The sequence below is a fragment of the Hermetia illucens genome, chromosome 5, assembly GCF_905115235.1.
Source record: "Hermetia illucens chromosome 5, iHerIll2.2.curated.20191125, whole genome shotgun sequence".
Lineage (NCBI taxonomy): Eukaryota > Metazoa > Arthropoda > Insecta > Diptera > Stratiomyidae > Hermetia > Hermetia illucens.
In genome coordinates, this window is record NC_051853.1 from 55,705,430 (window position 1) to 55,728,287 (window position 22,858).

General features: G+C 44.2%; 1 protein-coding gene across 2 annotated transcripts in view; it reads right to left on the minus strand.

Moving 5' to 3' along the window:
- Window positions 1–22,858, minus strand: part of LOC119657870 (sex peptide receptor) — a 490,494-nt gene that overhangs the window by 23,313 nt on the left and 444,323 nt on the right. For both annotated transcript variants that reach the window (XM_038064997.1, XM_038064996.1), the window contains exons 4-5: window positions 12,223–13,063; window positions 12,022–12,152 (exon numbers count right to left, since the gene is read on the minus strand). In XM_038064997.1, coding sequence (XP_037920925.1) covers window positions 12,022–12,152; window positions 12,223–12,562 — 471 coding nt within the window. In that variant the 5' untranslated portion in view covers window positions 12,563–13,063. The remainder of the gene's footprint in view (window positions 1–12,021; window positions 12,153–12,222; window positions 13,064–22,858) is intronic.

Here is a 22,858-nt window from a genome sequence, read left to right on the forward strand (position 1 = left end):
AGTCAAACAATGTGGGCAACCATCTAAATTTGAACGAATGCACCTGCGGACATTTTTTATATGCATTTTTTCCGTTAAACCGATCTACTATATTTCCATGCTGCATAGCTGATGAAGCAATAAATTCTTCAGCCTCGTTTTATATTTCACTATATCCTGTTCCTTGAAGCAAACCCTCACTGCAGTCTTGCATAACTTCAAGGAGGACTTGGGAATGTTCTTCGTGCAGTTCGCATTGTAAATGGTTTCACCACAATGTGCGCTTGTTGTGGTCGTTTGTGATTTACGAGGATTGTGCGGCAGCCGGATGGGAAGTGTCTTACTTATGTGGTAAGTTAGTGACGGAGATTCATTTGTTCTGGAAGCTTAACCATTGATGCACTGCCACTTGACCAATGAGATCATCGTTGAGTGGTTTGCGCTAGAAGATGTAAGGCTTTGGATGGCTTCCAGAGCTTCAACTAAGTAAAATATGGGACTAAATCGACGTTCTAGTAATTCAAAGGATATAGAAGATTTTTAGTCAGTACAATAAAAAAATTCTAAATTCAATTTATAATTGAAATTCGTATGTAAATGCTTCCATTGCCCAAATCCCAATTCCCTATTCGCCCTTCTGATAGAGAAAAAATTCATACGCACCCCTAACGAAATATAGAAAGTTTTGAGAGCAGTTGTATTAGTTTCTATTTTCATCTCATCCTGAGATGAGAAATAAATGGCAATGCTGGTATATAAATGAAATAATAATAGATGAACAAATAGGAAAACGGAAGTGAAAACATAGTCTATGGATGGCTCCAGTGATTGGCTACACTATGCTTTCCAGAAACATGAACAGGAAGATATCTGCGTGAACTTTGGTTTGGCAGGATTTCTGGTGCCTTTTAACTTCAGCTTTACCGGATTTCGGAAATTAAAGATTGCTTTTAAAGCTCTGCGTAAGCAAAACGTGGCTGGGAAATAAAGTAATTTGAGCCCAAAATATCTTTACAATATAATGAAACAGGTCTCTTTTTCTCTTAAAAATCATGGGGATGCTCCCCTATAAAATCTAGGTCTCAAAATATACGCCGTTCGGATACCTATCCAAATTTATAAGCAATCTGATATTAATTATTGGGTTAAACATTTAAGGAAAAAGACACGTTTATTAGAAAACACACAAAACTTTGTTCACATGGAGTTTATTCAAACACAGCTTAAAAGAAAGCGTCTATTGTCGTTGAATCGTCTGATCGTCTCCCCTCGCTCTCAAATTTCAGCCACGCACACATAATGAGAAGTTTACGAACTGTAAGGTAAAAATGCCGTGAGTGAATTTTGACCCCTGCATGGTTTGCTTAATTCCGTTTCGGAAATTTGGATGTTAAAGATACTCCTTGCTCTTGTTAGTCAGTCACTGGAAAAGTCGATGAAATAATCACAAGATCCCGGCGGCACTAAACATCAACTACATTATCAGCATCAACGGCGCAAGAACCGGTATCTAGTTTAGGCCTCCAGACATCCCGGTTTTGCGCCGGAGTCCACCAATTCGATATCCCTAAAAGCTGCCTGGCGTCCTGACTTACGCCATCGCTCCATCTCAGGTAGGGTCTGCCTCGTCTTCTTTTCCTACCATAAATATTGCACTTATAGACTTTCCGGGCTGGATCATCCTCATCCATACGGATTTAGTGACCCGCTCACCGTAACCTATTGAACCGGATTTTATTCACAACTTGACGGTCATGGTATCGCTCATAGATTTCGTCGTTATATAGGCAACGAATCGTCCATCCTCATGAACCCAAGTTTCTGAGGAATACATGACGACTGACAAGATCATTGTCTTGTACAGTAAAAGCGTTGACTCTATGGTGAGACGTTTCGAGCGAATCAGTTTTTGAAAACTGAAATAGGCTCTGTTGGCTGCGCGGATTTCATCATCGTAGCTTTTATCGGTTGTGATTTTCGACCCTAGATAGGAAAACTTATCGCTGCTTTTATCTGGCCTCGCACATTGGGCAGGGTCAGCCCAGTCAATCTTATCAATTTCGTGGGGATACCGAATTTCCTCATGGCCGTGAACAGTTTTACCCTGGCTATGCTATCATAGGCGGCTTTAAGGTCGATGAATAGATGGTGCAACTGTTGTCCATATTCCAACAGTTTTTCCATCGCCTGCCGCAGAGAGAAAATCTGATCTGTTGCTGATTTGCCTGGAGTGAAGCCTCTTTGGTATGGGCCAATGATGTTCTGGGCGTATGGGGCTATCCGTCCTAGCAAGCTAGAGGAGAATATCTTATAGATGGTACTCAGCAACGTGATACCGCTGTAATTGCTGCACTGTCTAATATCTCCCTTTTTATGTATGAGATACATAATGCCTCTTTGCCAGTCGTCGCTTCTCCGCTCACCGGAGTTCGTGATAAGTCTCGCGCGTGTCCGCATTCTTTGAGAATGCAGCATCACTCGGTATGCAGCAATCCTCTGTTCCGTTGCTAGCTTACATTCATTGTCAAACCAGCCGTTCTGACTCTTTTTGCGGCTGGGGCCAAGTATGTTTGTATTTGTGATTTGTATGTGTGTTTGTATTTGTGATAACATTCTTGGTCAAAGGGTAGTATAGCTCCCAGGGCGAAACGTGGGTTGGTACCCACGATGGAGCATAAAACCTGGGAAATGCCTGCTTATCCAACACCAATAGCCCAACTACCAAACTCTATCTCCACCTCCACGTGGTGACCGCTGGGAGCTCTTTCGTAACGAAAAGCTGCAGACGGAGAAGGATGAAGGCGAGTCTCCCGCGCCTAAAAACGAGATAAACTGTACCAACTGGTGCTCCAGGTTGGGGGTTGGGTAGGGCTGACAACCCTACACGGAAAACCGATGTTACGGAGCCACGAAAGGAGCTTCGGACAGGATGGACTTTACAACGACGAACCCGGCAACGACAACGGATTAACGATTTGCGCATTTTCTCATGGAACGTGCGCTCCCTGTACAGATATAAAGCTGATGAGCAGTTAGCCGATACCCAATATGGGGCTGATATAACAGCGTTACAAGAGATGCGATGGACAGGGACCGGTTTCCCATATACTATAGCGGTCATCCAGTAAACCATGTGCTCGGAGTAGGTTTCTTAGTCAGCCATATATATATTTCTAAACTTGCCTCGCAAGCGCAGAGTGCATAGCTGTTCGCTCATATTTGCAAAGCCGATAACAGCAGGTTTAATTTTTCGGCTGACTAAGAAACCTACTCCGAACACAAGGTTTACTGGATGGCCGCTATAATGTATGGTGTAGCGACTCTGCTCCAGGAAACCGGTCCCTGTCCAATGCATCTCCTGTAACGCTGTTACATCAGCCCTATATTGGGACAGGGTATCGGCTAGCTGTTTAGCAGCTTCATCTCTGTACAGTGAGCGCAAATTGTTTTTGCCTTGTCGTTGGCGGGTTCGTCGTTGTATAATTCGTCCAGTCCGAGGCTCCTGTTGTAGCTTCGTAACAAATTCTTTTCCGAGTAGGGTTGTCAGCCCTACCCAACCCCCAATCTGGAGGATCAGTTGGTACAATTTCCCGGTTTTTAGGCGCAGGGGACTCGCTTTCATCCTTCTCCGTCTGCAGCTTTTCGGTAAGAAAAAGCTCCCAGCGGTCACCATGTGGATGTGGAGATAGGGTTTGGTAGTAGAGTTGTTGGTGTTGGGCCAGCAAGCGTTTCCCAGGTTTTATGCTCCACGTTTGATCCTGGGACCTATACTACACTTTGACATCAACTACATGGTAGTTCAAAATTATGTAGAAAGAACAGACTGCTCAAAAAGCTTTATTGTTAGGATGTTCTTAAATTACCTGAAAGATAATTGACTGACAGGATTACCATCAGTAAAACGCTGCTGAAACGGCACGAAATGGAAACATTTCTGAAGCGAATCATTATAGGCAAAGAAAAATGGATTAAATACGAGAATAAGGAATGCAATCGATCATGGCCAAATATCAAAGATCCCCTACAGACAGCTTCAAAGCTTGGAATGACGGCAAGCAAGGTTATGTTGAGTGTTGGGTGGTGGGATTGGAAGCGAACAACTTCAATCAGGAAAGATCGACCAGAGTTGGCCAGCAGGAAAGCAGTTGTCTTTCACCGTGGCCAGGCAGTAAATATTTCAGATGACGTGGATCAAATGGCGACACTTGGTTTAAGTGGGTTTAATGCATCCAACGTATACTAATAGTAAAAAGTTGGCTGAGTAAATCACTTGGTCAAATTTTTAACGGATAAACCACAGAAGTTCGACACCAATGAAATTATGAAACTATCCGAAAAATGGCAAAAGGTCATAGACAATAGTTTCAAGTCTGTGGCTACTTTTTATTTGATCCGATTTTCACTCATGTCATGACACTCACGACCGCCGTAGACGTCCTCAAATCCATTTGAGATAGAAGGAAGAGTCACTATAAACTAGATGGCCTTACAATGCCTTGGTACACTGTCTGGTGCCCTGCCAAGCAAGAGACTCTCCTCTTAATTGAGGGTTGCAGAATTCACTCAAAAGTATTCTCATCTTATCGTAGAAATCGACTAAAAGGAATGGAGACTTATTGCTCGTTCAACCCCTTCAACACGCAAGCGTTGCAAGGGAAACTGGAACACTGCGAAAGCGGTTGTTACCCATGAAAAGGTGAGAGCTGCCATACTGTCCTTTGAATATTTCAAAGCACCTGGCATGGATGGCATCTATTCGGCAATGCTAAAGGAGGGTATGGAGCATTTAGAGCGACCTCTAAGAAATATTTTTCGAGGATGTCTTGCTCTGGGCTACGTGCCTTCTTCTTGGCAGCAGGTTAAGGTAGTTTTCATACCGAAACCTGGGAAAGATGACTATTCTAATCCAAAGAACTTCAGACAGATCAGCTTGACTTCATTCTTGCTGAAAGGTTTGGAGAGACTGGTGGAGCGTCACATTCGTGGAAACGCACTTAGGTCACACCTACTTAGTGAAAACCAACATGCTTACCAACGTGGAAAGTCCTGTGAGTCTACTCTTCATTCTTTGGTCACAAAGATAGAGGATGCAACTTTGAATGGTGAGTACGCGATGGGGGTGTTCGTGGGGCTTTTGACTGTGCGCCTTTTCAAAAACTTTGTGATGCCACCAGAGCGCATGGTGTTGATGATGCTTTAATTAAGTGGATCCATGCTATGCTAACGCAAAAATTGATGTGCGCTGAGGTAGGGGTCGATTGCTACCTGACTACAGAAGCAACGAAGGGCTGCCCCCAAGGAGGTGTGCTTTCGCCGCTTCTGTGGAGTATGCTGATCGACTCACTGCTATGCGAACTGCAAAATTTGCCAATACACGCTCAAGCTTATGCTGATGACTGCACTTGCTGTTGATCGGGATCTTGGAACGGTGTGTAGGAATATACAGGGTGCCGTTGATTTGATAGACAGCTGGTGCCCTAGACATGGTTTGTCAGTTAATCCATATAAAACCACAATGGTTTTACTCACAAAAAGGAGAAAACTGGATGGACTTTGTCTCCCTGAGATGAGGGGTACTATCCTTCAACTCTCCGAAGAAGTGAAATATCTGGGGGTCACTCTAGATAAAAAACTTCTTTGGAACAAACATGTAGAGGTAAAGATGAAACGAGCTCTCACAGCTTATGGGCTGTGCAGACGGACCTTTGCCTCGACATGGGGACTCAGGCCTCATGTGGTAATGTGGATATACGTTGCCATCATTAGGCCGATGTTCGTATATGCATCCGTAGTGTGGTGGGTTAAAGTGAGACAAAAAGGTTGTCACCGTAAACTAGACGCACTGCAAAGAACTGTTTGTCTGGGTATCACTGGTGCATGAGCACGACATCCGGCGCAGCTCTAATGCACTACTCAATTTGCAGCCCTTCGATACATTTATTCAAAGCACTGCAATGAGAGCAGCTCATAGGCTAATTTGATTAGATCTATGGGAAAACAACGGATGTGGGGGGCACAGAGCATTGGAAGAGTTACTGGGAGGACTAAATCCAGTTCTTACAATGTCTTCCGATTCTCGTGTCCCCATACATCTGTTTGGTAGAAGATATGTAGTTACCCTGAAGCGTAGAGAGGACTGGGAAAACCCAGAGGAATGCGTGGCGGAAGATACGGAAGTCTTCTACACCGATGGCTCAAAAACAGAAGAGAGTTCTGAAGTCGGAGTCTACCTCTCGAATAAAAACGAGAAGTGGGCTTTTCCTTTGGGACAATATACAACGGTTTTTCAAGCCGAAGTTTATGCGATCCTAAGAGTGGCAAACTGGGTGATTGACGAGCGGTTGAAGGGCAGGCGCATCGCAATCTGCAGTGACAGTCAAGCTGCACTGAGGGCATTGAGCAGTCCTTTGATCACCTCGAAAATCGTTCAGGAATGCAGAAACCGTTTGAACTCTATGTCTAGATTCAATACGGTGGAACTGCTCTGGGTACCTGGTCACTGTGGCATAGAGGGTAATGAAATCTCGGACGCTTTAGCGAAAGAGGGGTCAATCTCCCCTATGCCGGGACCGGAGCCAGCAATTCGAGTATCAGTAGCATTGGCTAAATCTGTTTTCAAAAACTGGGAACAAGTTTCCCATAACGACAGGTGGCAGAGCTTAAATGCTGCTCGACACACCAAACTTTTCCTGCCAGAATCCAACATACGTACCGCAAAGTTTATCCTGTCGAAAAGCAGGAGGACTTGTAGGTGTATTGTGGGCATTCTGACAGGCCATAATTCACTAGCTGGGCATATGTTCAGAATGGGAATTACCGAAGATGACACGTGTCCCTCCTGTAATGAGGAAGCGGAATTCACGGAGCATTTCCTACGTGAATGCCCCGCCTATGGACGCATCAGGTATCAGATCTTTGGTGCCGATGTCCTCCAATTGCGACGGGTAGCATCACATCCACTAACGGAAATCCTGCGATACGTTAACGAATCCGGAATAGTCCGTTAGACGGGGGAGGCGAGTACAATGGGCCAACACGGCCTGAGTGCTCAGAAGCTGTAGCTTCTCCCCCACCATACACACACACACACACACATATTGCTCGTCCACAAGTCCTGTAAATTCCGAAACAAATTCGGAAGGGGTTACTATCCTTCGGAATCCACCTCCAGCTACGACCTTTTGCTTTTGTCAACGATTTGTGATTGCATTTTGGAATGTGCGAACACTTTCTGACGGTAATAGAATTTCCCCGAATGCTCTAACCTCAGCGAGAATCAGCGATACAGGCTGGACAATCTGGGGTTAAAAAAGTTAAGATGCTAGGATTCGGGGGAGCACACACCTTCGTCCTGCGGCACTCTATTATCATATTGTAGCAAGGCTGTGGGAAGTAATTGTGAATCTGTTGAGGGATTAATTCTTGCTGCATCTGCTAAGTATCAGACAGACTACTAGCTCCGAGTTTCCGGTCAGGATGGTAAATTTCAATAGTGAAGTGTTACGCAGCAATGGAGACTTCTGATGCAAAGGAAAAGGACGTTTTCAATGAGCACCTTAATGCAGGAGGAGGAGGAAATAGGATCTTGGAAAGCAAAACCTGGCACAAGTAGCAACGACTTTGCTATCCTATGCCACATTCTGAAAGAACTTGTTGGTGATCGAAATTCTCTCTGTCATTAGTGGTACAATAATCATCCATGATGAGGAGCAGCTTAAGAGGTCGAGCGAGTATTTCACAAAGTTTCTCAACTGTATAGAATCTTCAGTTCGTCTTATAAGCAGGGAATCTACAGTCGAGGATATCGTGAATGTCGTAGAAATGGTTTATCAAGGTGAGGTACAAAGCCACTAATCTCGAGGAGTAGTGCCCCTCATCATGCTTGTTACCAGAAATGCTTATAATTTCGTAAGATGGATAGATATACTAGTTTCATTGTACAGGCCGGGCAAAATTTTACCGATATTGCGCGATTATCTGAGAGATCGCTTCCAACTCTATGAGGCTTTAGGGGACCAGAGGAGGAAGGAAATCACGTTGGGGGTACCACAGAGATGCACCCTTGGGCTGGGTTTCTGGAACGCTTCTTACGATAGTCTGCTAAGGCATGGCAGAAGAGTCGCCCATTATGCAAATGATGTTACGGCACTTGTTGCTGGAAGCCCTGTTGAGCGGGAGTAAGGCGTGCAAATTAATCGGCGGGTAAGCGGATAGATGAATTGTCATGATGAAAACTAAGAGTTTTAGCTTTGCGCAAGAAAAAAAAAATCTGAAGAAGTCATCCTGACTAACAGAAAAGACTGACCTTGTATCTCATGTCGAACGGCGAGTCCATAATGGAGTCAAAACTTACGGTTAAGTACCTTAAAAAGACGCTTGGCTCGCAGACGAGCACCGAACAAGGCTACAATTGGATTTCCAGCTACTAATGAGTGTAAGTAGTCTATCCTGCCTATCCGCAAATGTAGAAACGAGGAGCTTTGCAAGAGCTGTCTACCTGCCACACTGTTTTGAATCGGCTACATATATTGGTGATTGCGGGAATGATTCAAAATGAGTTAAGAGGCAGATGGACTGCAACCTCTCAATCACAATTTTGATCCATGGTCGAATGAAAGGCATTTTATGAATAATTATTTTCCTAGCCAGCTTCTCAATAGACTGTATAAGATTGGGATGCTACAACCGCCTGAATATGTATTATACAGTGGGAATTTCGGACAACGTCGATCACACCTTTTACTCTCGTAGAAGGTGCGATGGAGTTCGTCAACAATTGTCCACAGCGAAATTCTCTCCGGGCCACACGGAACTTCCAGATTGTATTTCCTACTACAGGTGGACATAAAGAGCGAGATAAGATGCGCGAATGCCAGAAGCATTTGCGCACCTAAGCACTAAGAACCGTAAGCACTAAACAAATCGCAGATTGACCGCTCCAAAGCGAACTGGAGAAAAACGAAACGAGGAGGGCAATATTCACCCAGGTAGGGTCGAAGGCTGCGGTGAAGGTGATGATAGTGTTCTGCACTTCAATGCCAGGACACTTGAATGGGCATGCTTTACCCAGACTTCAGAGGGAAACGCACTTCCGAAAGAGTTAATTGCGAATAAGCTACGCGGGAAGTATTCCCGAGGTAAACTTTGCGTCGGAATCACTGGTGTCGTTGGTGGACGGGTGGCGAGTTCTGAAAACTTCTCGATAGGCGGTCATCAATAATCGCCTGCGAAATGGTTGACACAATCTCTCAACGCGCGCTACCCCAACACTCTTTCTGTAGGTGGAACGTCACGATGGTGCACATCGGAAATATTGTCGAAGCTCTTGGAGGGGCACTCCTGGGTTTGCTGGGACTGCAGTCCACATTATCGTAAATTCAGTTATGAACTTGACAACGACAGCCTGCGGAACTTCCTTGCCCAGGAGTGCATTGAGACCTGGCAAATCTTCTTTGTATTGCTGAACTTCGGAAGGAGTGGCACCAACTCCGCTGCTTGATAGAACTTTAAACGACAAGGAGAAAGCATGTATCAAAATGACAGAGTGCAGATCACTCAAAAGGAAACTCCGCAACGCAATAACTAGAAGCAAAGCAGGAGTTGACAAACAAGGTGAATGGGGACCCATGAGGACCCGGTTATAATCTCCTAAATCGAAAAATCGGGGTTCTATGGAAACCCTATTGACTTAACAAGCAAGTGGGCCGTATGGTATGAGCACCATCCTTTGCGTATTCGGTACAAATTGATGAGGGCAGCGTATACGGTGCCAAGAACTGTCTCCTTTTCTCCATAAAAAAGTTTGAAGAGGCAGCACCCTTTATGAAAAACAAGATGGCGTCAGAAACCGATGGTATCCCGGAAAAGATATACAAACACTGTTCCAACATCGGCTAAACCTACTGCTCGGTGCATTCCACGCTTGCTGAAATAGAGCCCTTTTCTTTACCCATGAAAAGTTGCGGGGTTTTCACTAATCGGGAAGCGGAAAGACGACTCTGATGTCAGAAATGTCTTCCATTCAGTAAAATGGAAAGACATTCTAGGCACATGAGATAATACTTTAGACGTGTCGAGCAATCTCTTAAAGATATTGAGCGATTATTTAAACAACCGCTCCCTACTCTATGAGACGGTAGAGGGTCTGAGGAGAATGGTCACCACGAAGTAGTCATCCTGACGAAAAAGAGAATTCCCATCCTGTGTTCCATATCGATCGGCAAGTCGATGAACGAGTTAAAACCAACGATTAAGTACGTTGGTTTGACGCTTTTGGCTTTTTGCAAGCAAATAAAAGCAGCAGCTTTGCGCCATTGGGGACACTAAGATTGCGACATCTTCTAATTAGTAGAACGCAGTTGCCCTGTTCTACGCGCAGAGATATGAGTTGATGCTCTTAGCAAGAAAATCCAGCGTAAGTACCTTCCGCAATTATAGAAACGGAGGGCTTAGCGATTGGTGTATGCCTATTGCACTGTTTCGTGATTGTGGGGGTGATTTCTGGTTGCCTGCTAACTAAAGAGCATAAAGCCATATACATGCCAGGGAGGTGGTTGCTCGTGAAGAACGGCGACGTACACTAAATGAGTGGTAAATTTCCTGGCAACATCAGACGAGAAAGAGACGGATTGCCCGGCTCATTCGAAACTTAGTGCCGTGGATAAGTCGGAAGCATGGGAAGACTGACTATTTCCTTACCCAGCTCGGAAGCGGTCGTGGTGCCTTTCCGACTTTCCTGCATAAAAAGTGGGGGGGAGGGGGAGGTGAAATCCACGATGTATTGATTGTATGTTCTGCAGTGAGGGTTAGATGGCAGGGAGTTCTGTAAACTAACAGTTCCCTTCCTTCTCTCCTCTCCAGTTGGTGTGAGGACTTCTTGATTAAAAGCCTTTCCAACTCGGAACAGTTCGGGGCCTACCCAGAAGTAATGTGATAAACGGAATCTAACAATCTGTGCGTATACGAATTCCTCTACGCTACCCCAAAGAAAGGGTAGTTTTCCAGTGAAATTCTAAAATATAAACCAACTTCACTTCACCTATTTTTCGATCGATAAGTTTTCAAAGAAGATAAATGGGTCCTTTGGTTTAATACCTTAATCATATCTTAGGAAAAAAATGGGGTACCCCGGTCCCATGAAGCTCGAATCGAAGTTCTCGTTGCATACAAAGAGCTTCACACTCTACACATTTTCGCCATATTTCGTGACAATATCGTTCTCCAGTAAATTAAATGTAGCACAACGACAGACAGACAAAGAGACAGAGGTAGGCAGACAGACACTGAATTTTTATTTTTTATGTAATAATATTGTTATAAAATTCCCCAAATTTAAAATAATACGACACGGCACACTCCATTCAGGGATGATGTATCGGGCAAAAGGTGAATTGTCGTTAAATTAAGCTCCAGAGTGAAGATACAATAAGACCTTACTGCAAGGAGTTTTGTTGTTTTGTTTTTCATTCGAAAATCATAAAGTCGACGCCATTATTTTTTAAAAGAATAATGGCATCGACGTACCTAGAATAACAGATTAGGAACCGAGTCAAGGAAACGGTGTGTTGGGACATGAGCATCAGTAATGATGATGTGGCATTCGGGAACCTATTCCCTCATGTGCACAAATCCATCTCCATCAAGCATTACACAGAATTTCATACGTTTCATGTGTTTAGACCCAGACAACAGCTCCATTGTTTGTTAGGTTTCCATTAATAATTTCCGAATACAAAACTGAAAAGAATCTCTTTGTCGAATCCATTGTATTCAGGAATAGATACAGATACATGTGCACTGAGGATGCTGACAAAAGCAATACGCTGGGATGAAGCCGTCAGGAGTGTGGAATGGTTAAGCCTACAGTTCCCATTATCCGCAACAATAATCAGTTACAATACATTTCATGAAAGTGTAGCCTCTGGAGTCAAGGGAAACAATTATTCTGCCAGGTATTCTTTGAAAAATATCCGTGTCTTGTGCAGAGACAAGCTGACAATATAAACAATATAAGTATTTATTACAGAACAATCTTCTACTCACCTCGTTGAAAGCGATGTAGGCGTAGCAGGCATAGATTGGTGACAAAGGTTTGTAATGATTTCCAAAGGTATACATGTAGAATATACCAGGCGCGGGAAACAGCACTGTCAACATATCGCAAATAGCCATTGCTGGGGAGAGTTAAAGCGGATGCAGTTAGATTGGGATCCTTAATTAGTTTTTAATCGAGAAGACACTTACCCATTAGCACACAATTCGTGGGAGTGGCCATATTTCGTTTACTTAATACCAAAACTATCATTGTGTTCGCCGTTACGGTGATAAGCAGCAAAATGGGTGTGCAGTATCCGTACAACGGCATGCTATATTCAAGGATTGTATCACAGGACACGTTCATGTAAGATTCATTCTGGTACTTGTTTATGCAGTATTCGTCCTCGCTGAACTGCTGTGCATAGCTCTCGTTCCAGTCCCCGTAGTAATTGTACCCGGCGTACATCGAAACGTTTTCGTAACGAGATGAATTGTCCACATCCTGCAGGTCGAAGTGGTCGAAATCATTTTGCCCCATCGCACCCATTTGGCTACGTTTGAGTGTTGACAAATCCTCAGTTGGAATTACAAATTAGCTACACATTCGCTGAGTACGGCTCAGTGGCTGGTTCGTCCGATGTGAATTACATATGAGGACGTGGGTGTAACTCCAGTGGTAGAATTTGATGCAATTAATCGAAGCGCTCGTGAGGTTCACACAGTCAACTTGAATTCTGTTTGCTCCTGTTTGGTCGTAGATTAATAATGTGACGGAAATAGCCAACTAAGTTCTCTGGAAGCAAATTCGAACCTTTAAGGCATTCCGGTGCGAATTCATTTTTCCTCTTTTGCTTTTTATCGCTGCAGAGATTCAACTACCATCTATCTGCCTGAAATCTAGGTTGTTCTATCTTTTAGTCTGCTAAGTGTGATGTTCATGTTCTCTGGCATCATAACACTTGAAGGTCTTTTGTGCAATTAAACAACCTTTTCACTTTCATGGCTGACGAATTCTCTTCTGCTTCGACGAGATGCTGTCATCTCATTCCTGAAACGATTTCCAAAAAGATACTCACTTTAAAGATTGTCTTCTGCGTATATGCTTGGGGCTGCAGAATGTATTTAAATGGGGTGGAATACACGTAACAGTTGTTAGTGGATCATTATAGAACAAGAATGCAACCCAAGGTCTTTGCATTTTAATTATGAGCTCAATAAAACCTTTTTAGGGTTACCTGGGTTTCGAATGTTATTTGAGTTTTCAAAAGAAGTCTGCGGAATTTTCTGATAAATATTAGCTTTACCTCGACATTCTCACTCGGTTACATTGTGATAAACATATGACAAGCAATTTGCATGGCCATATTTGAAAACATGTTTTTCCTAGAATTTTCCTTTCTCAAAACAATTTCGGCATCCGAACGACTGTTTTTTAGTCGATCACATATCCATATCCAGTTCGTACAAAACAGTTCGTACCAAATTCCAAATTGAATAAAGATAAAATCTTTGCAATGCTTTGATTCAATTTCGGGTTACATTCTTTTGATTTGTCAGAATGAAAACTGCAAAAAGGATACTCAATAGCCTGTTTAGGCGGTTGAGAGATGAGAAGGTTACCCGGTTGGAATTTTATATAAAATAAAAACTGTTTCTATTATATTTGATTTGCTTTTAAATTCGTTTTCAGGTCTATAAGTTTAAACAGTCCCAGACGGGTTTTATTTCACATTAACTTTTGATGTGATGTGTCGGGATGGAAAAAATCGTATTGACATCGTGTGGGATGACGATGAGATTGTAGACAAAATACTTATCCAGGGTATTCTTTTGTATCTGAGGGATTTTTTTTATTGTAGTTGTGAAAGTTTCAACCCCATTCAAATGTGATTCTGAGATTCCAGATGAGGAATTCCATCGTGCTCTGAATACAATATAAAACCATTAGTAAATTGGTCCCATAAGGTCCTTTCTGTTTGTCAGATCATGGAACAGATATTTGTAAGTGGAATAATTGACGATTAAGTATGGTATCATTCGAGCCATTTCGAAGAGATATCAAATTCTGGATATACATATATGGATGAAGGCAGCAGAAGACAAAAGGGATTAGCGTCCCCTTACAGAGTTTGATACCTTTTAAATCCATAAACTTAAGCAAAGTGGGAACCATTCGTCTACAATGAAATTTATGTTCAAGTCATTATTGGTATGTGTTATTGTTATTAATAATTGTTTATTAATCACCCATTCTCGTTACGCATTTTCCATTTGACCCATATCATAAAAAAATAAGAAAGAAAAACACTGAAACCGCAGACACTTTTACATTTGCACTTTCCCCAAAATAAAACGTGATGAAAATTAACAATTGAGCTTTTTCTCTTGTTTGCAAAACAAAACTTTATTAAAATCGATTCAATGTCTGTCATTATTTTGGTCCGATGGAAGGTGGAAAGCTTCGAAAGATACCGCAGGCTCCTGCCACACGGTTATGTGGGATTCTTACCCACTAAACCACCTCCTTCTCCTTCCACTCTCCCCGCGGGACTCCCATTTGGTATTACGTCTTTATTCGTATTTATTCGTATTTATTCTGCGCTCATGTTCATGTTCGTGTTCCTCTCGCGTTCATTCTTTCGGATGATTTCTTCCTGCCTAAGCTTATTTCTGATGGCTGCAATCACTTTTTCGACTTCGGTCCATTCCCCTTGGCTTTCACCATAAATTCCATGATATTTTCGGGTGTAAACTGCTCTCCGGTTGTAGCTTCTAATGTAGCCCTTTGGGCTTCGAGTCTGGGGCAATGAAAAAAGGTGTGTTCTGCGTCCTCTGCAATATTTGGGCACTTTGGGCAATATGGCGAATCAACACGCCCAAATCGATACAGACATGCTTGATAGCCTCCGTGTCCGCTCAATAATTGAGTACGGTCCAAACCTACTTCGCTGTGGGGTCGCTCGATCCATTTCCGGATATCCCATATGGCTGTGAGTCCAGCGGCCTTTTTCTGATTCGTCCCACATCTCTTGCCATTCCGTTCGATTGTAAAGTCGTTGTATTTTTTTCGCCAGGATTTCAATCGCGACCATTCCTGCTATCACGCAAGCTGCCTCATTGAATATTGTTTTGTAAGCACAACATGTTCGAAGTACATTTATGCGATACGCAGCTCCAATCTTTCTTTTATTTGCTATATTTTCCAGTGCATCTGCCCATACTGGGGCTGCATACAGTAGGATCGAACTGACCACCCTCGAAATAAGGAGTCGTTCGGCCTTGGGCCACCTATATTTGGTAGCATTCTCACAACCAGCGCTCCGATGTTATATGCTTTGGTTGCTGCGCTCTCCACATGCAATCTGAAATTTAACCTCTGGTCAATCACCACACCTAAGTACTTAAGTGCAGGCTTGGGATGATTTGTTTGCGTTCCAACTTTGATCTTCATGGAAGTGCACTTTCTCCTCTTGGTAATAAGTACTACTTCCGCCTTATGCTCTACGTGCTGTAGACCAGCATTCTCTAACCAGGATTTAATCTCATAGACTGCTTCATTTGCATAAAGCTCGACTTCTTCGAGAAGGCGTGGAACAACTGTCACACCAATACCGTCCGCCAAACCAATGGAGGCCACACCAGTAGGAACGTCTAGGGTCAGTATTCCGTTATATATAGTAATCCACAAGAGTGGCCCTAGGAAGGACCCTTGTGGAACTCCGCATATCGTTTGGTATGATTTCATTCTTATTAGGAATACCAACTAAACACCTCCCTGTCATCAGAGAACTAGCCTGGAACCGTTTGACACATTACTTCGGGCTAGGCCTCCCGCTAACCCGGCTTCGGGAGCCTTCAAGTCAGGGAATTCCTTTCACCAATGGGAGGGGAGGGGAGGAAGGGAGTTGTTGTTAGTTCAGGGAACCCTTTACCGTCCGATCCCTCCGCCGGTCGAGTTCAATCTTCTTCGTAATAAGAAGAGCCCAAACATAATGCGTAATACGATTCCAGCTCCCAGCGCTCTTCAGCATCTCTCTGACAATATTGTCTGGAGAGAGTTCCCCTGCGTCTGCATAAAGCTGCTGGCGGAGGCCGTCCCACCACTCGCAAGAGAAAAAGGTGTGTTCAGCGTCATCTGCCACTCTATTGCAGAACACACAATCAGGAGATCGCGCCTTCTCAATCCTGTGCAGGTAAGACTGAAAACCTCCGATGTCCACTTAGAAGTTGGGTAAGGAAGTAATCAATCTCACCGTGCTTTCTGTCCAACCATGGGTCTAATTTGTCGATGAGCCGCGCAGTCCACTTGCCCCTTGGCTCATTTTGCCAAGAAAGTTGCCACTCGCTAAGGGTGCGTTGACGTTCTTCACGGGCAACCACTTCTCTTAAGTTTTCGCCCTTACGGCGATAGATAGCTTTGCGCTCCTTGGCAAGGAGAGCAACGGGGATCACTCCCGCAATCACCATCACAGCCGGTTCGGAGACGGTGCGATAAGCAGACGCCACTCGCAAAGCTCCCCGCCTCTGCACTTCAGCGAGGCGTTTGCGATGCACCTCCTTGTCAAGGGCATCAGCCCACACCTCCGCACCATAGAAAAGGATGGACTGCGTTGCTCCCATGAGGAGACGTCTCCTGGTTGATATAGGGCCCCCGACATTCGCCATTAGCCGACTCAAGGCCGCGACTCCAGCTGCAGCCCTGTCCGCTGCTGCTTTGATTTGCTCGAAGAAGCTCATCTTCGAGTCGAGCATTAAAGCAAGGTATTTAATCGCTGGTTTTGACTCTATAGTCAACTCGCCGATCGATATAGGACGCAGGGTCGGGATTCTCCTTTTGGTCAGGATGACTACTTCGGTTTTTTCCTGCGCAAGGTTGAAACCGTGAGCAGTCAACCATCCGCTTACCCGTCGCATCAATATTCCAAGTCTGCTTTGCGCCTGTTCAACAGTGCGTCCGGCAACAAGTGCCGCAACGTCGTCTGCATAACCGACCAGGCGCGACTCTTCAAGCATATCGAGTCTCAGCAGACTATCGTAGGAAGCGTTCCAGAGGTCCGGCCCTAGGATGGATCCCTGTGCTACTCCCGACGTGATTTCCATCCTCCTCCTGCCCTCTAGCGTCTCATAGAGTAGGGAGCGGTCTTTCAGATAATCCCTCAATATCCGTAAGCGGTAGCTTGGCACGTGAAAGGAGTTCTCTAGTGTGCCTAGCATTCTTCACATCAAGTGTAAGCACTGCACAACATTTGCCCTCGTCAAGTGCGGTCTTAGCTGTGTTAGCTACTAGGACAAGTACATCCGTTGTAGACCTTCCCTTTCGAAAACCGAACTGATTTTCGGAGAGACCGCCATCCTTTTCGGCAATTCGAATTAATCTGTTATAGATTACTCGTTCGAATAGTTTACCAGTATTATTTAGAAGGCATATCGGCCTGTAGGACGAAGCTTCACCCAAAAGTTTCTTTGTATTATTAATTCTGCTTCTTCCATTGTGTAGGAAATGCTCAATTTTTAAGGTATGTGGTGAACACCTCGGCAAGTATATTTGGAGCTATTTTGACAGCTGCCTTGAGAGCTCTATTGGGGATGCTATTCAAACCAGGTGCTTTATTTCCAACAATTTTATCCACAGCTTCGAGGACCTCCTTTCCACTTACCATGGGAACTTCGGCGGTGTCTATCTCGACAGTGGGAAAGTTAGCGGTACTAACATTCGGTGGGAAAAGATCCGTTACTATTTCATTAACCAGAGTAGGGCAAGAGATCGGTGGGGAGCGCTGCCTTTAACTTTTGATATTATTGTTTTATAGGCGCCACCCCAGGGGTTCGTGTCAGCTTCATTACACAGTCGCTTAAAGTCTTCGCTTTTACTTTTTACTATGGTCGCATGTAATTTCTTCCGAGCGTTTTTGTATTCTTCATGTAATTGTTCGTATCCAGATCGGTTTCTATTTCGCTGACTGAGCCTTCTGGCCTTGAGGCAGGCCTTACGGCATTCTGCGATTTCAGAATTCCACCAAAAGTTCGGAGCTCGCTTCTGGGATACAACATACCTTGGCATGGATGCGTCACATGCTCGTTGCAACTTTTCGCCAATCTGTAAAGTTTATTATTTGCGTTTTCTTCAAGCGCTGTATTTTGCTGCGGAATTTCTTCGAAAATCTCCTCGTCAAACTTATTAGCTTTCAGCTCTCGTCCGGGACCATTTCATTCGTTTACTATGCCTGTTTGTCCGTCTGTCGCGGAACCGCCATAAGGTATTGCATCACGGGGCGAAGTCAGCTTACTCTGGCTTAGTCACCTTTCTTCTATACGTGGCGCACGTAACCGTACTTTTCTCCTCTTCTCTGCCTTTCGCCTTTATTGTGGATAGATGTGATCATGGAGTTGACCGAAGAATACATGCTCTAGGTCCACAGGGACTCCATCGCAATTTGGGTAATCGGGTGAGATCTCCAATTTAAATCTGCATAGGTTTTGGCGATATCCTCCATGCCCTGTGAGAAACTGGGTGAGATTATAATTAACCTCACCGTGTCGTCACTCCAACCACTCCTTCGTGGCAGGAATGAGCCTGTGAGTCTACCAACCCTTTCCCGAGCGCTCCCAGCGCTCTTGCCATCTATTTATGGATCTCTCCCTCTCTCTCTTCGTCCTCCGCGATGAGGAAGATATTGGCTTTGCATTGTATATGTTTGCCATCTTATCTGCCAAGATGTCAATCGGCATCACTCCAGAGAAGACGAATGCTGCATCATCTGAGACAGTCCTGAAGGCAGAGCATACCCTCAGGGCTGTCCTCCTGTAGACTGAACTCAGTTTGGTAGCGTTCCCTGACATCCGCAACGCCTCCCTCCAAACTGGGGTCGCATAGAGCATGATCGAGGTCACCACCTTGGTTATAAGCAACCTAGGGGTATGCCGTGGCTCTCTCACGTTCGGCATCATCCTTGCTAGGGCCATATTTGCAGTTGATGATTTGTTGCAAACATACTGCACATGTTGCTTATAGTTGAGCTTCCTGTCTATCACCACCCGCAGGTATTTGATGTTCGGATTGAAAGTGATGATATGATTCCCGATTCTAATACAGGCGTAATTTCTCTTCCGGTGCTTAGTGATGAGAACCGCCTCTGTTTTTTCCTCCGCAAATGTCAGACCAGAGCTCTCTAGTCAACTTTTAACAGCATCGATTGCCTCGCTTGAGTATAACTCAGCATCTTCGAGATGCTTTGCGACAACAACCAGTGCTATGTCGTCAACGTAACCCACCACTGTGGCTTCCCTCGAAAGGGGAATATCAAGTACACCGTTGTACATGATGTTCCACAGTAGTGGGCCCAATATGGAGCCCTGCGGGACACCCGCGGAAACAACGTACTCCTGAGGTCCGTCATCAGTGTGATACCAGAGCCTCCTTCAAGTTAAATAACTATCGACGCTAGCAGCGAGATAGGCGGGATACCAACCTTCGCTAGGGATTTCCGTATTAGATTCCAATTGGACGAATTGAATGCATTTTTCACGTCCAGGGTTGCTACCACGCAATATTTGCTGGTACTACCCTTTCAATGAATGGCATCTTCGGCCAAGCTAGTAACCAATTTGATGGCATCAATGGTTGACCTAGTTTTACGGAACCCATACTGCCAATCTGAAAGAGCGCGTTGGCTCTCAAGAACCGGGAGTAATCTATTATAGATTACCCGCTCTAACATTTTCCCCACCGTGTCTAAAAGACATATGGGTCGGTATGAGGATGGTTCCCTGATCGACTCTACCTACTGTTCTTCTGGCTCGCTGGCAGGCTGATCGAAGACCAGCCAGTTCACTATTCCACCAGCAGCTTCGTCTCCTACTGGGGAATGAGCACCTCCTAAGCATGGACACGTCACATGCTTTGGCGACGCATTGGGCCCCATGAACGGCTCTTTCCGTAGAGGCGCCTGCTTTATCAAGTTGGTCTAACCACACCTCCATGAAGGTCTGTTCATCCAAAGTTTTTGCAGACCAGCTAGAAATCTTTCTCGGTTTCGGGCATGATGGGTCTTTGTTCTGTGGCTGGATATATGCCTCAAAGAAGATCGCCTGGTGACCGCTGTGGGTGAAGCGTTCGCTGACGCACCAGGACTTACCACGAGCAAGCTTACAAAGGTCAGGTCTACAACCTTATTCCTTCCTTATTCCCCCTATATACAGGAATGAATGACGGACTCTAAGAGTATGTTGTCTCCGCTGGTGTTCCACACGGTATTCCATGCCCACTGATGCTGAATTGTATTCTTGCGAATTAATCAATGCTGTTAGCGTCATAAAAGAAATTGTGCCCACATTTAAATTGGGAACCAAATCATCATTTCCAAGTCGTTGTCAAATACGAGGGCGCTGCCGAGCATGGGTGGGACATGGTATACTTTTAGGTTACTAATAGCCAGCATGATGAGCTCGATTTTTATTTAACTGGTGCTGCAGTTTTGGGAAAGGCATTGCAGATCTCAGTTAATGCTCATAAGCTGAGTGCAGTCTACAAACGAACAGCTTTGAGGGTGTGTTCTGCCTTCAGATGATTTGGGAATGATGGGAATACACATCTTGACGAATAAGAAGACGAACATATACAATGTGAAGGCAATCTCTCCTTTATCACAGATGGAGAACGCCAAAAGGAGATATCTGAAAATATATAGACACAGCATTGGAAACGCTCGGGAATGAGTCGGTGGACACACAGACTGATCCCGCCATCAAGGAGTAATTGTAGAGACGGCACTGTGAGACCTAATTGTTTCTCACGGCCATGGATGATAATGTTATTACCTGTATAGAGAACCTGCGAAGAGAAGATTTCGTTGATTGCGCAACGGAAATCGAGTCGGAAGTGAAACGAAGATAACCGTGGACTGCTCTCTTTTAGATTACGCTGCTAAGGCTTCAAAGGGATTACCGGCAGCGATCGGTAACATCTTGGCTCCACGACGACGAGAGCTAGGACTTTAGAAATAAAACAGATAGACCGCAAAAGTCATTGCTATTTTTCCTTGCGGCCCTAGTAAGGTTTCTTTTGTGTCCTCTTTTAGCGGTTGCCCTCTCAAAGGTTGGCTGCAACGCTAGGGAGAAATTTGGTGTGAGAAGTACTTGCTGACTGACTTATCGCTTGGAGGCTGCACCCCAGCCAGCTGCTGCGTGAAATTATGCAGGTGGGTGGGGATTGCTGGTGGGCATACAGGCCGTACTAGTGTGTACCGATGGCATGGTGATGCATGCTCGTTGATCGTGGAAGTATCGTGCGAGACCGCCGATATGGCAGAAATGTAGAACGGACGAGAACACGTTCGACATCCACCTCAAAAAATAGGCATTCGGGTATTCGCGTACCGCGCTTGGCATTGAAAACTAGAGCGTGTTGGTTACACCGTAGTTTTCAAGATAGGGCCACTTAATGCCCCAGCCCACGTACGTTTCTTGCAACACAAAAAACTTAGTTTACTGTGAGTGGTGGCGGCGTGTACCCAAAGTGCAGCCAACGCAGCCTATCGGTGTACGAATCCTTTACTAGGTGCAAGTTTCTGGTGGACAGAGGCGCCAATGTCTCGGGCTTCCTCGTAGTTGTTGGGTGTGGGCTAAGATTAGCGGCAGCACACTCTAGATTAGTTAAAACTTACAGCTACAGGCATGTGACCCGAGTCTAGACTTACGTGAGATTTTTCGTGGTACTTTATTTTAGCTCACATCAGCATTCCAATATTAGATGCAGATTTCTTGTGTCACTATGGACTGCTGGTGGATATGCAACATACGCTCGTCAGGAAAAATTTCAACCCACGCAAACGGCAAACGTTTCCACATTAATTTTAAAGGTGATCTCACATTAGCGGACTCCTCCAAAAATACCGCAACATTTCTACCAAATTTACTATCTCAGAGCCACCTTTACCACTCTAAGAAATCGCAAATTTCGCTGAAAGAGTATAAACAAGTCGGAATACCGGAAGCTCGTGCTTCGGGTATAAAGGTTTTGTGTTCATCTTATCTAAGAAATTTCAACGCATATTTTTCTACCCGTATACAGCTACAAAATTACGAGCCATACGTACATATTACATCCGTAGATGTTACGTTCACCCTAAACAAACAAACTGCCTATTTTCGAATACTGTACACATATAGGCACGTATATAAATTGATCGTACCCATATTTCCGATTTACTTCTTATATCTATCTGAATTAGGCTCTACCCGCAAAGTTCATTAGCACGCATATACTATATACCTACATACACACATGTCTCGTTGGAATAATTGATATTCATATACAAATGATTAAAGAACTAAAACAAAATAATTCTTTTCCACCCAATTCATACGAACTTACTTCGTTGTGGTATTGACAAATTGATATGTGATGATGACGTCATGCAGGTTGTAGAGTGCACGAAATTCACAAAAAATTGTAAAGTTTTACCCCCTATAACTTTGTTAATAATAGTTGGATTTTCTTCAAACTTGACCAAATTGTGCAATATGTTCTTCATAATACGTATGCCGAATTTTGTACTTCTGGGATGAACATGAGGGGGGTGCCGAGTAAATTTCTAAAATGTGGAAATATACTATTATTAACTTTATTTGTGCAGATATCGGAACCGGATATATTTTGAGGCCTAGATTTCGTAGAGATGCACTACTGAGATTTTTTTCAGATTTTTCGGTTGGATAGGTTCTGAGAACGAGACCTGTTACACTTTTTGGGGGTCATATTTTGAGCCCTGACTCCCCTATATTTGACCCAATATCAAATATTGCATCAGTTTTAAAAAGTGCTAATGGAGACCTTTCATTTGAT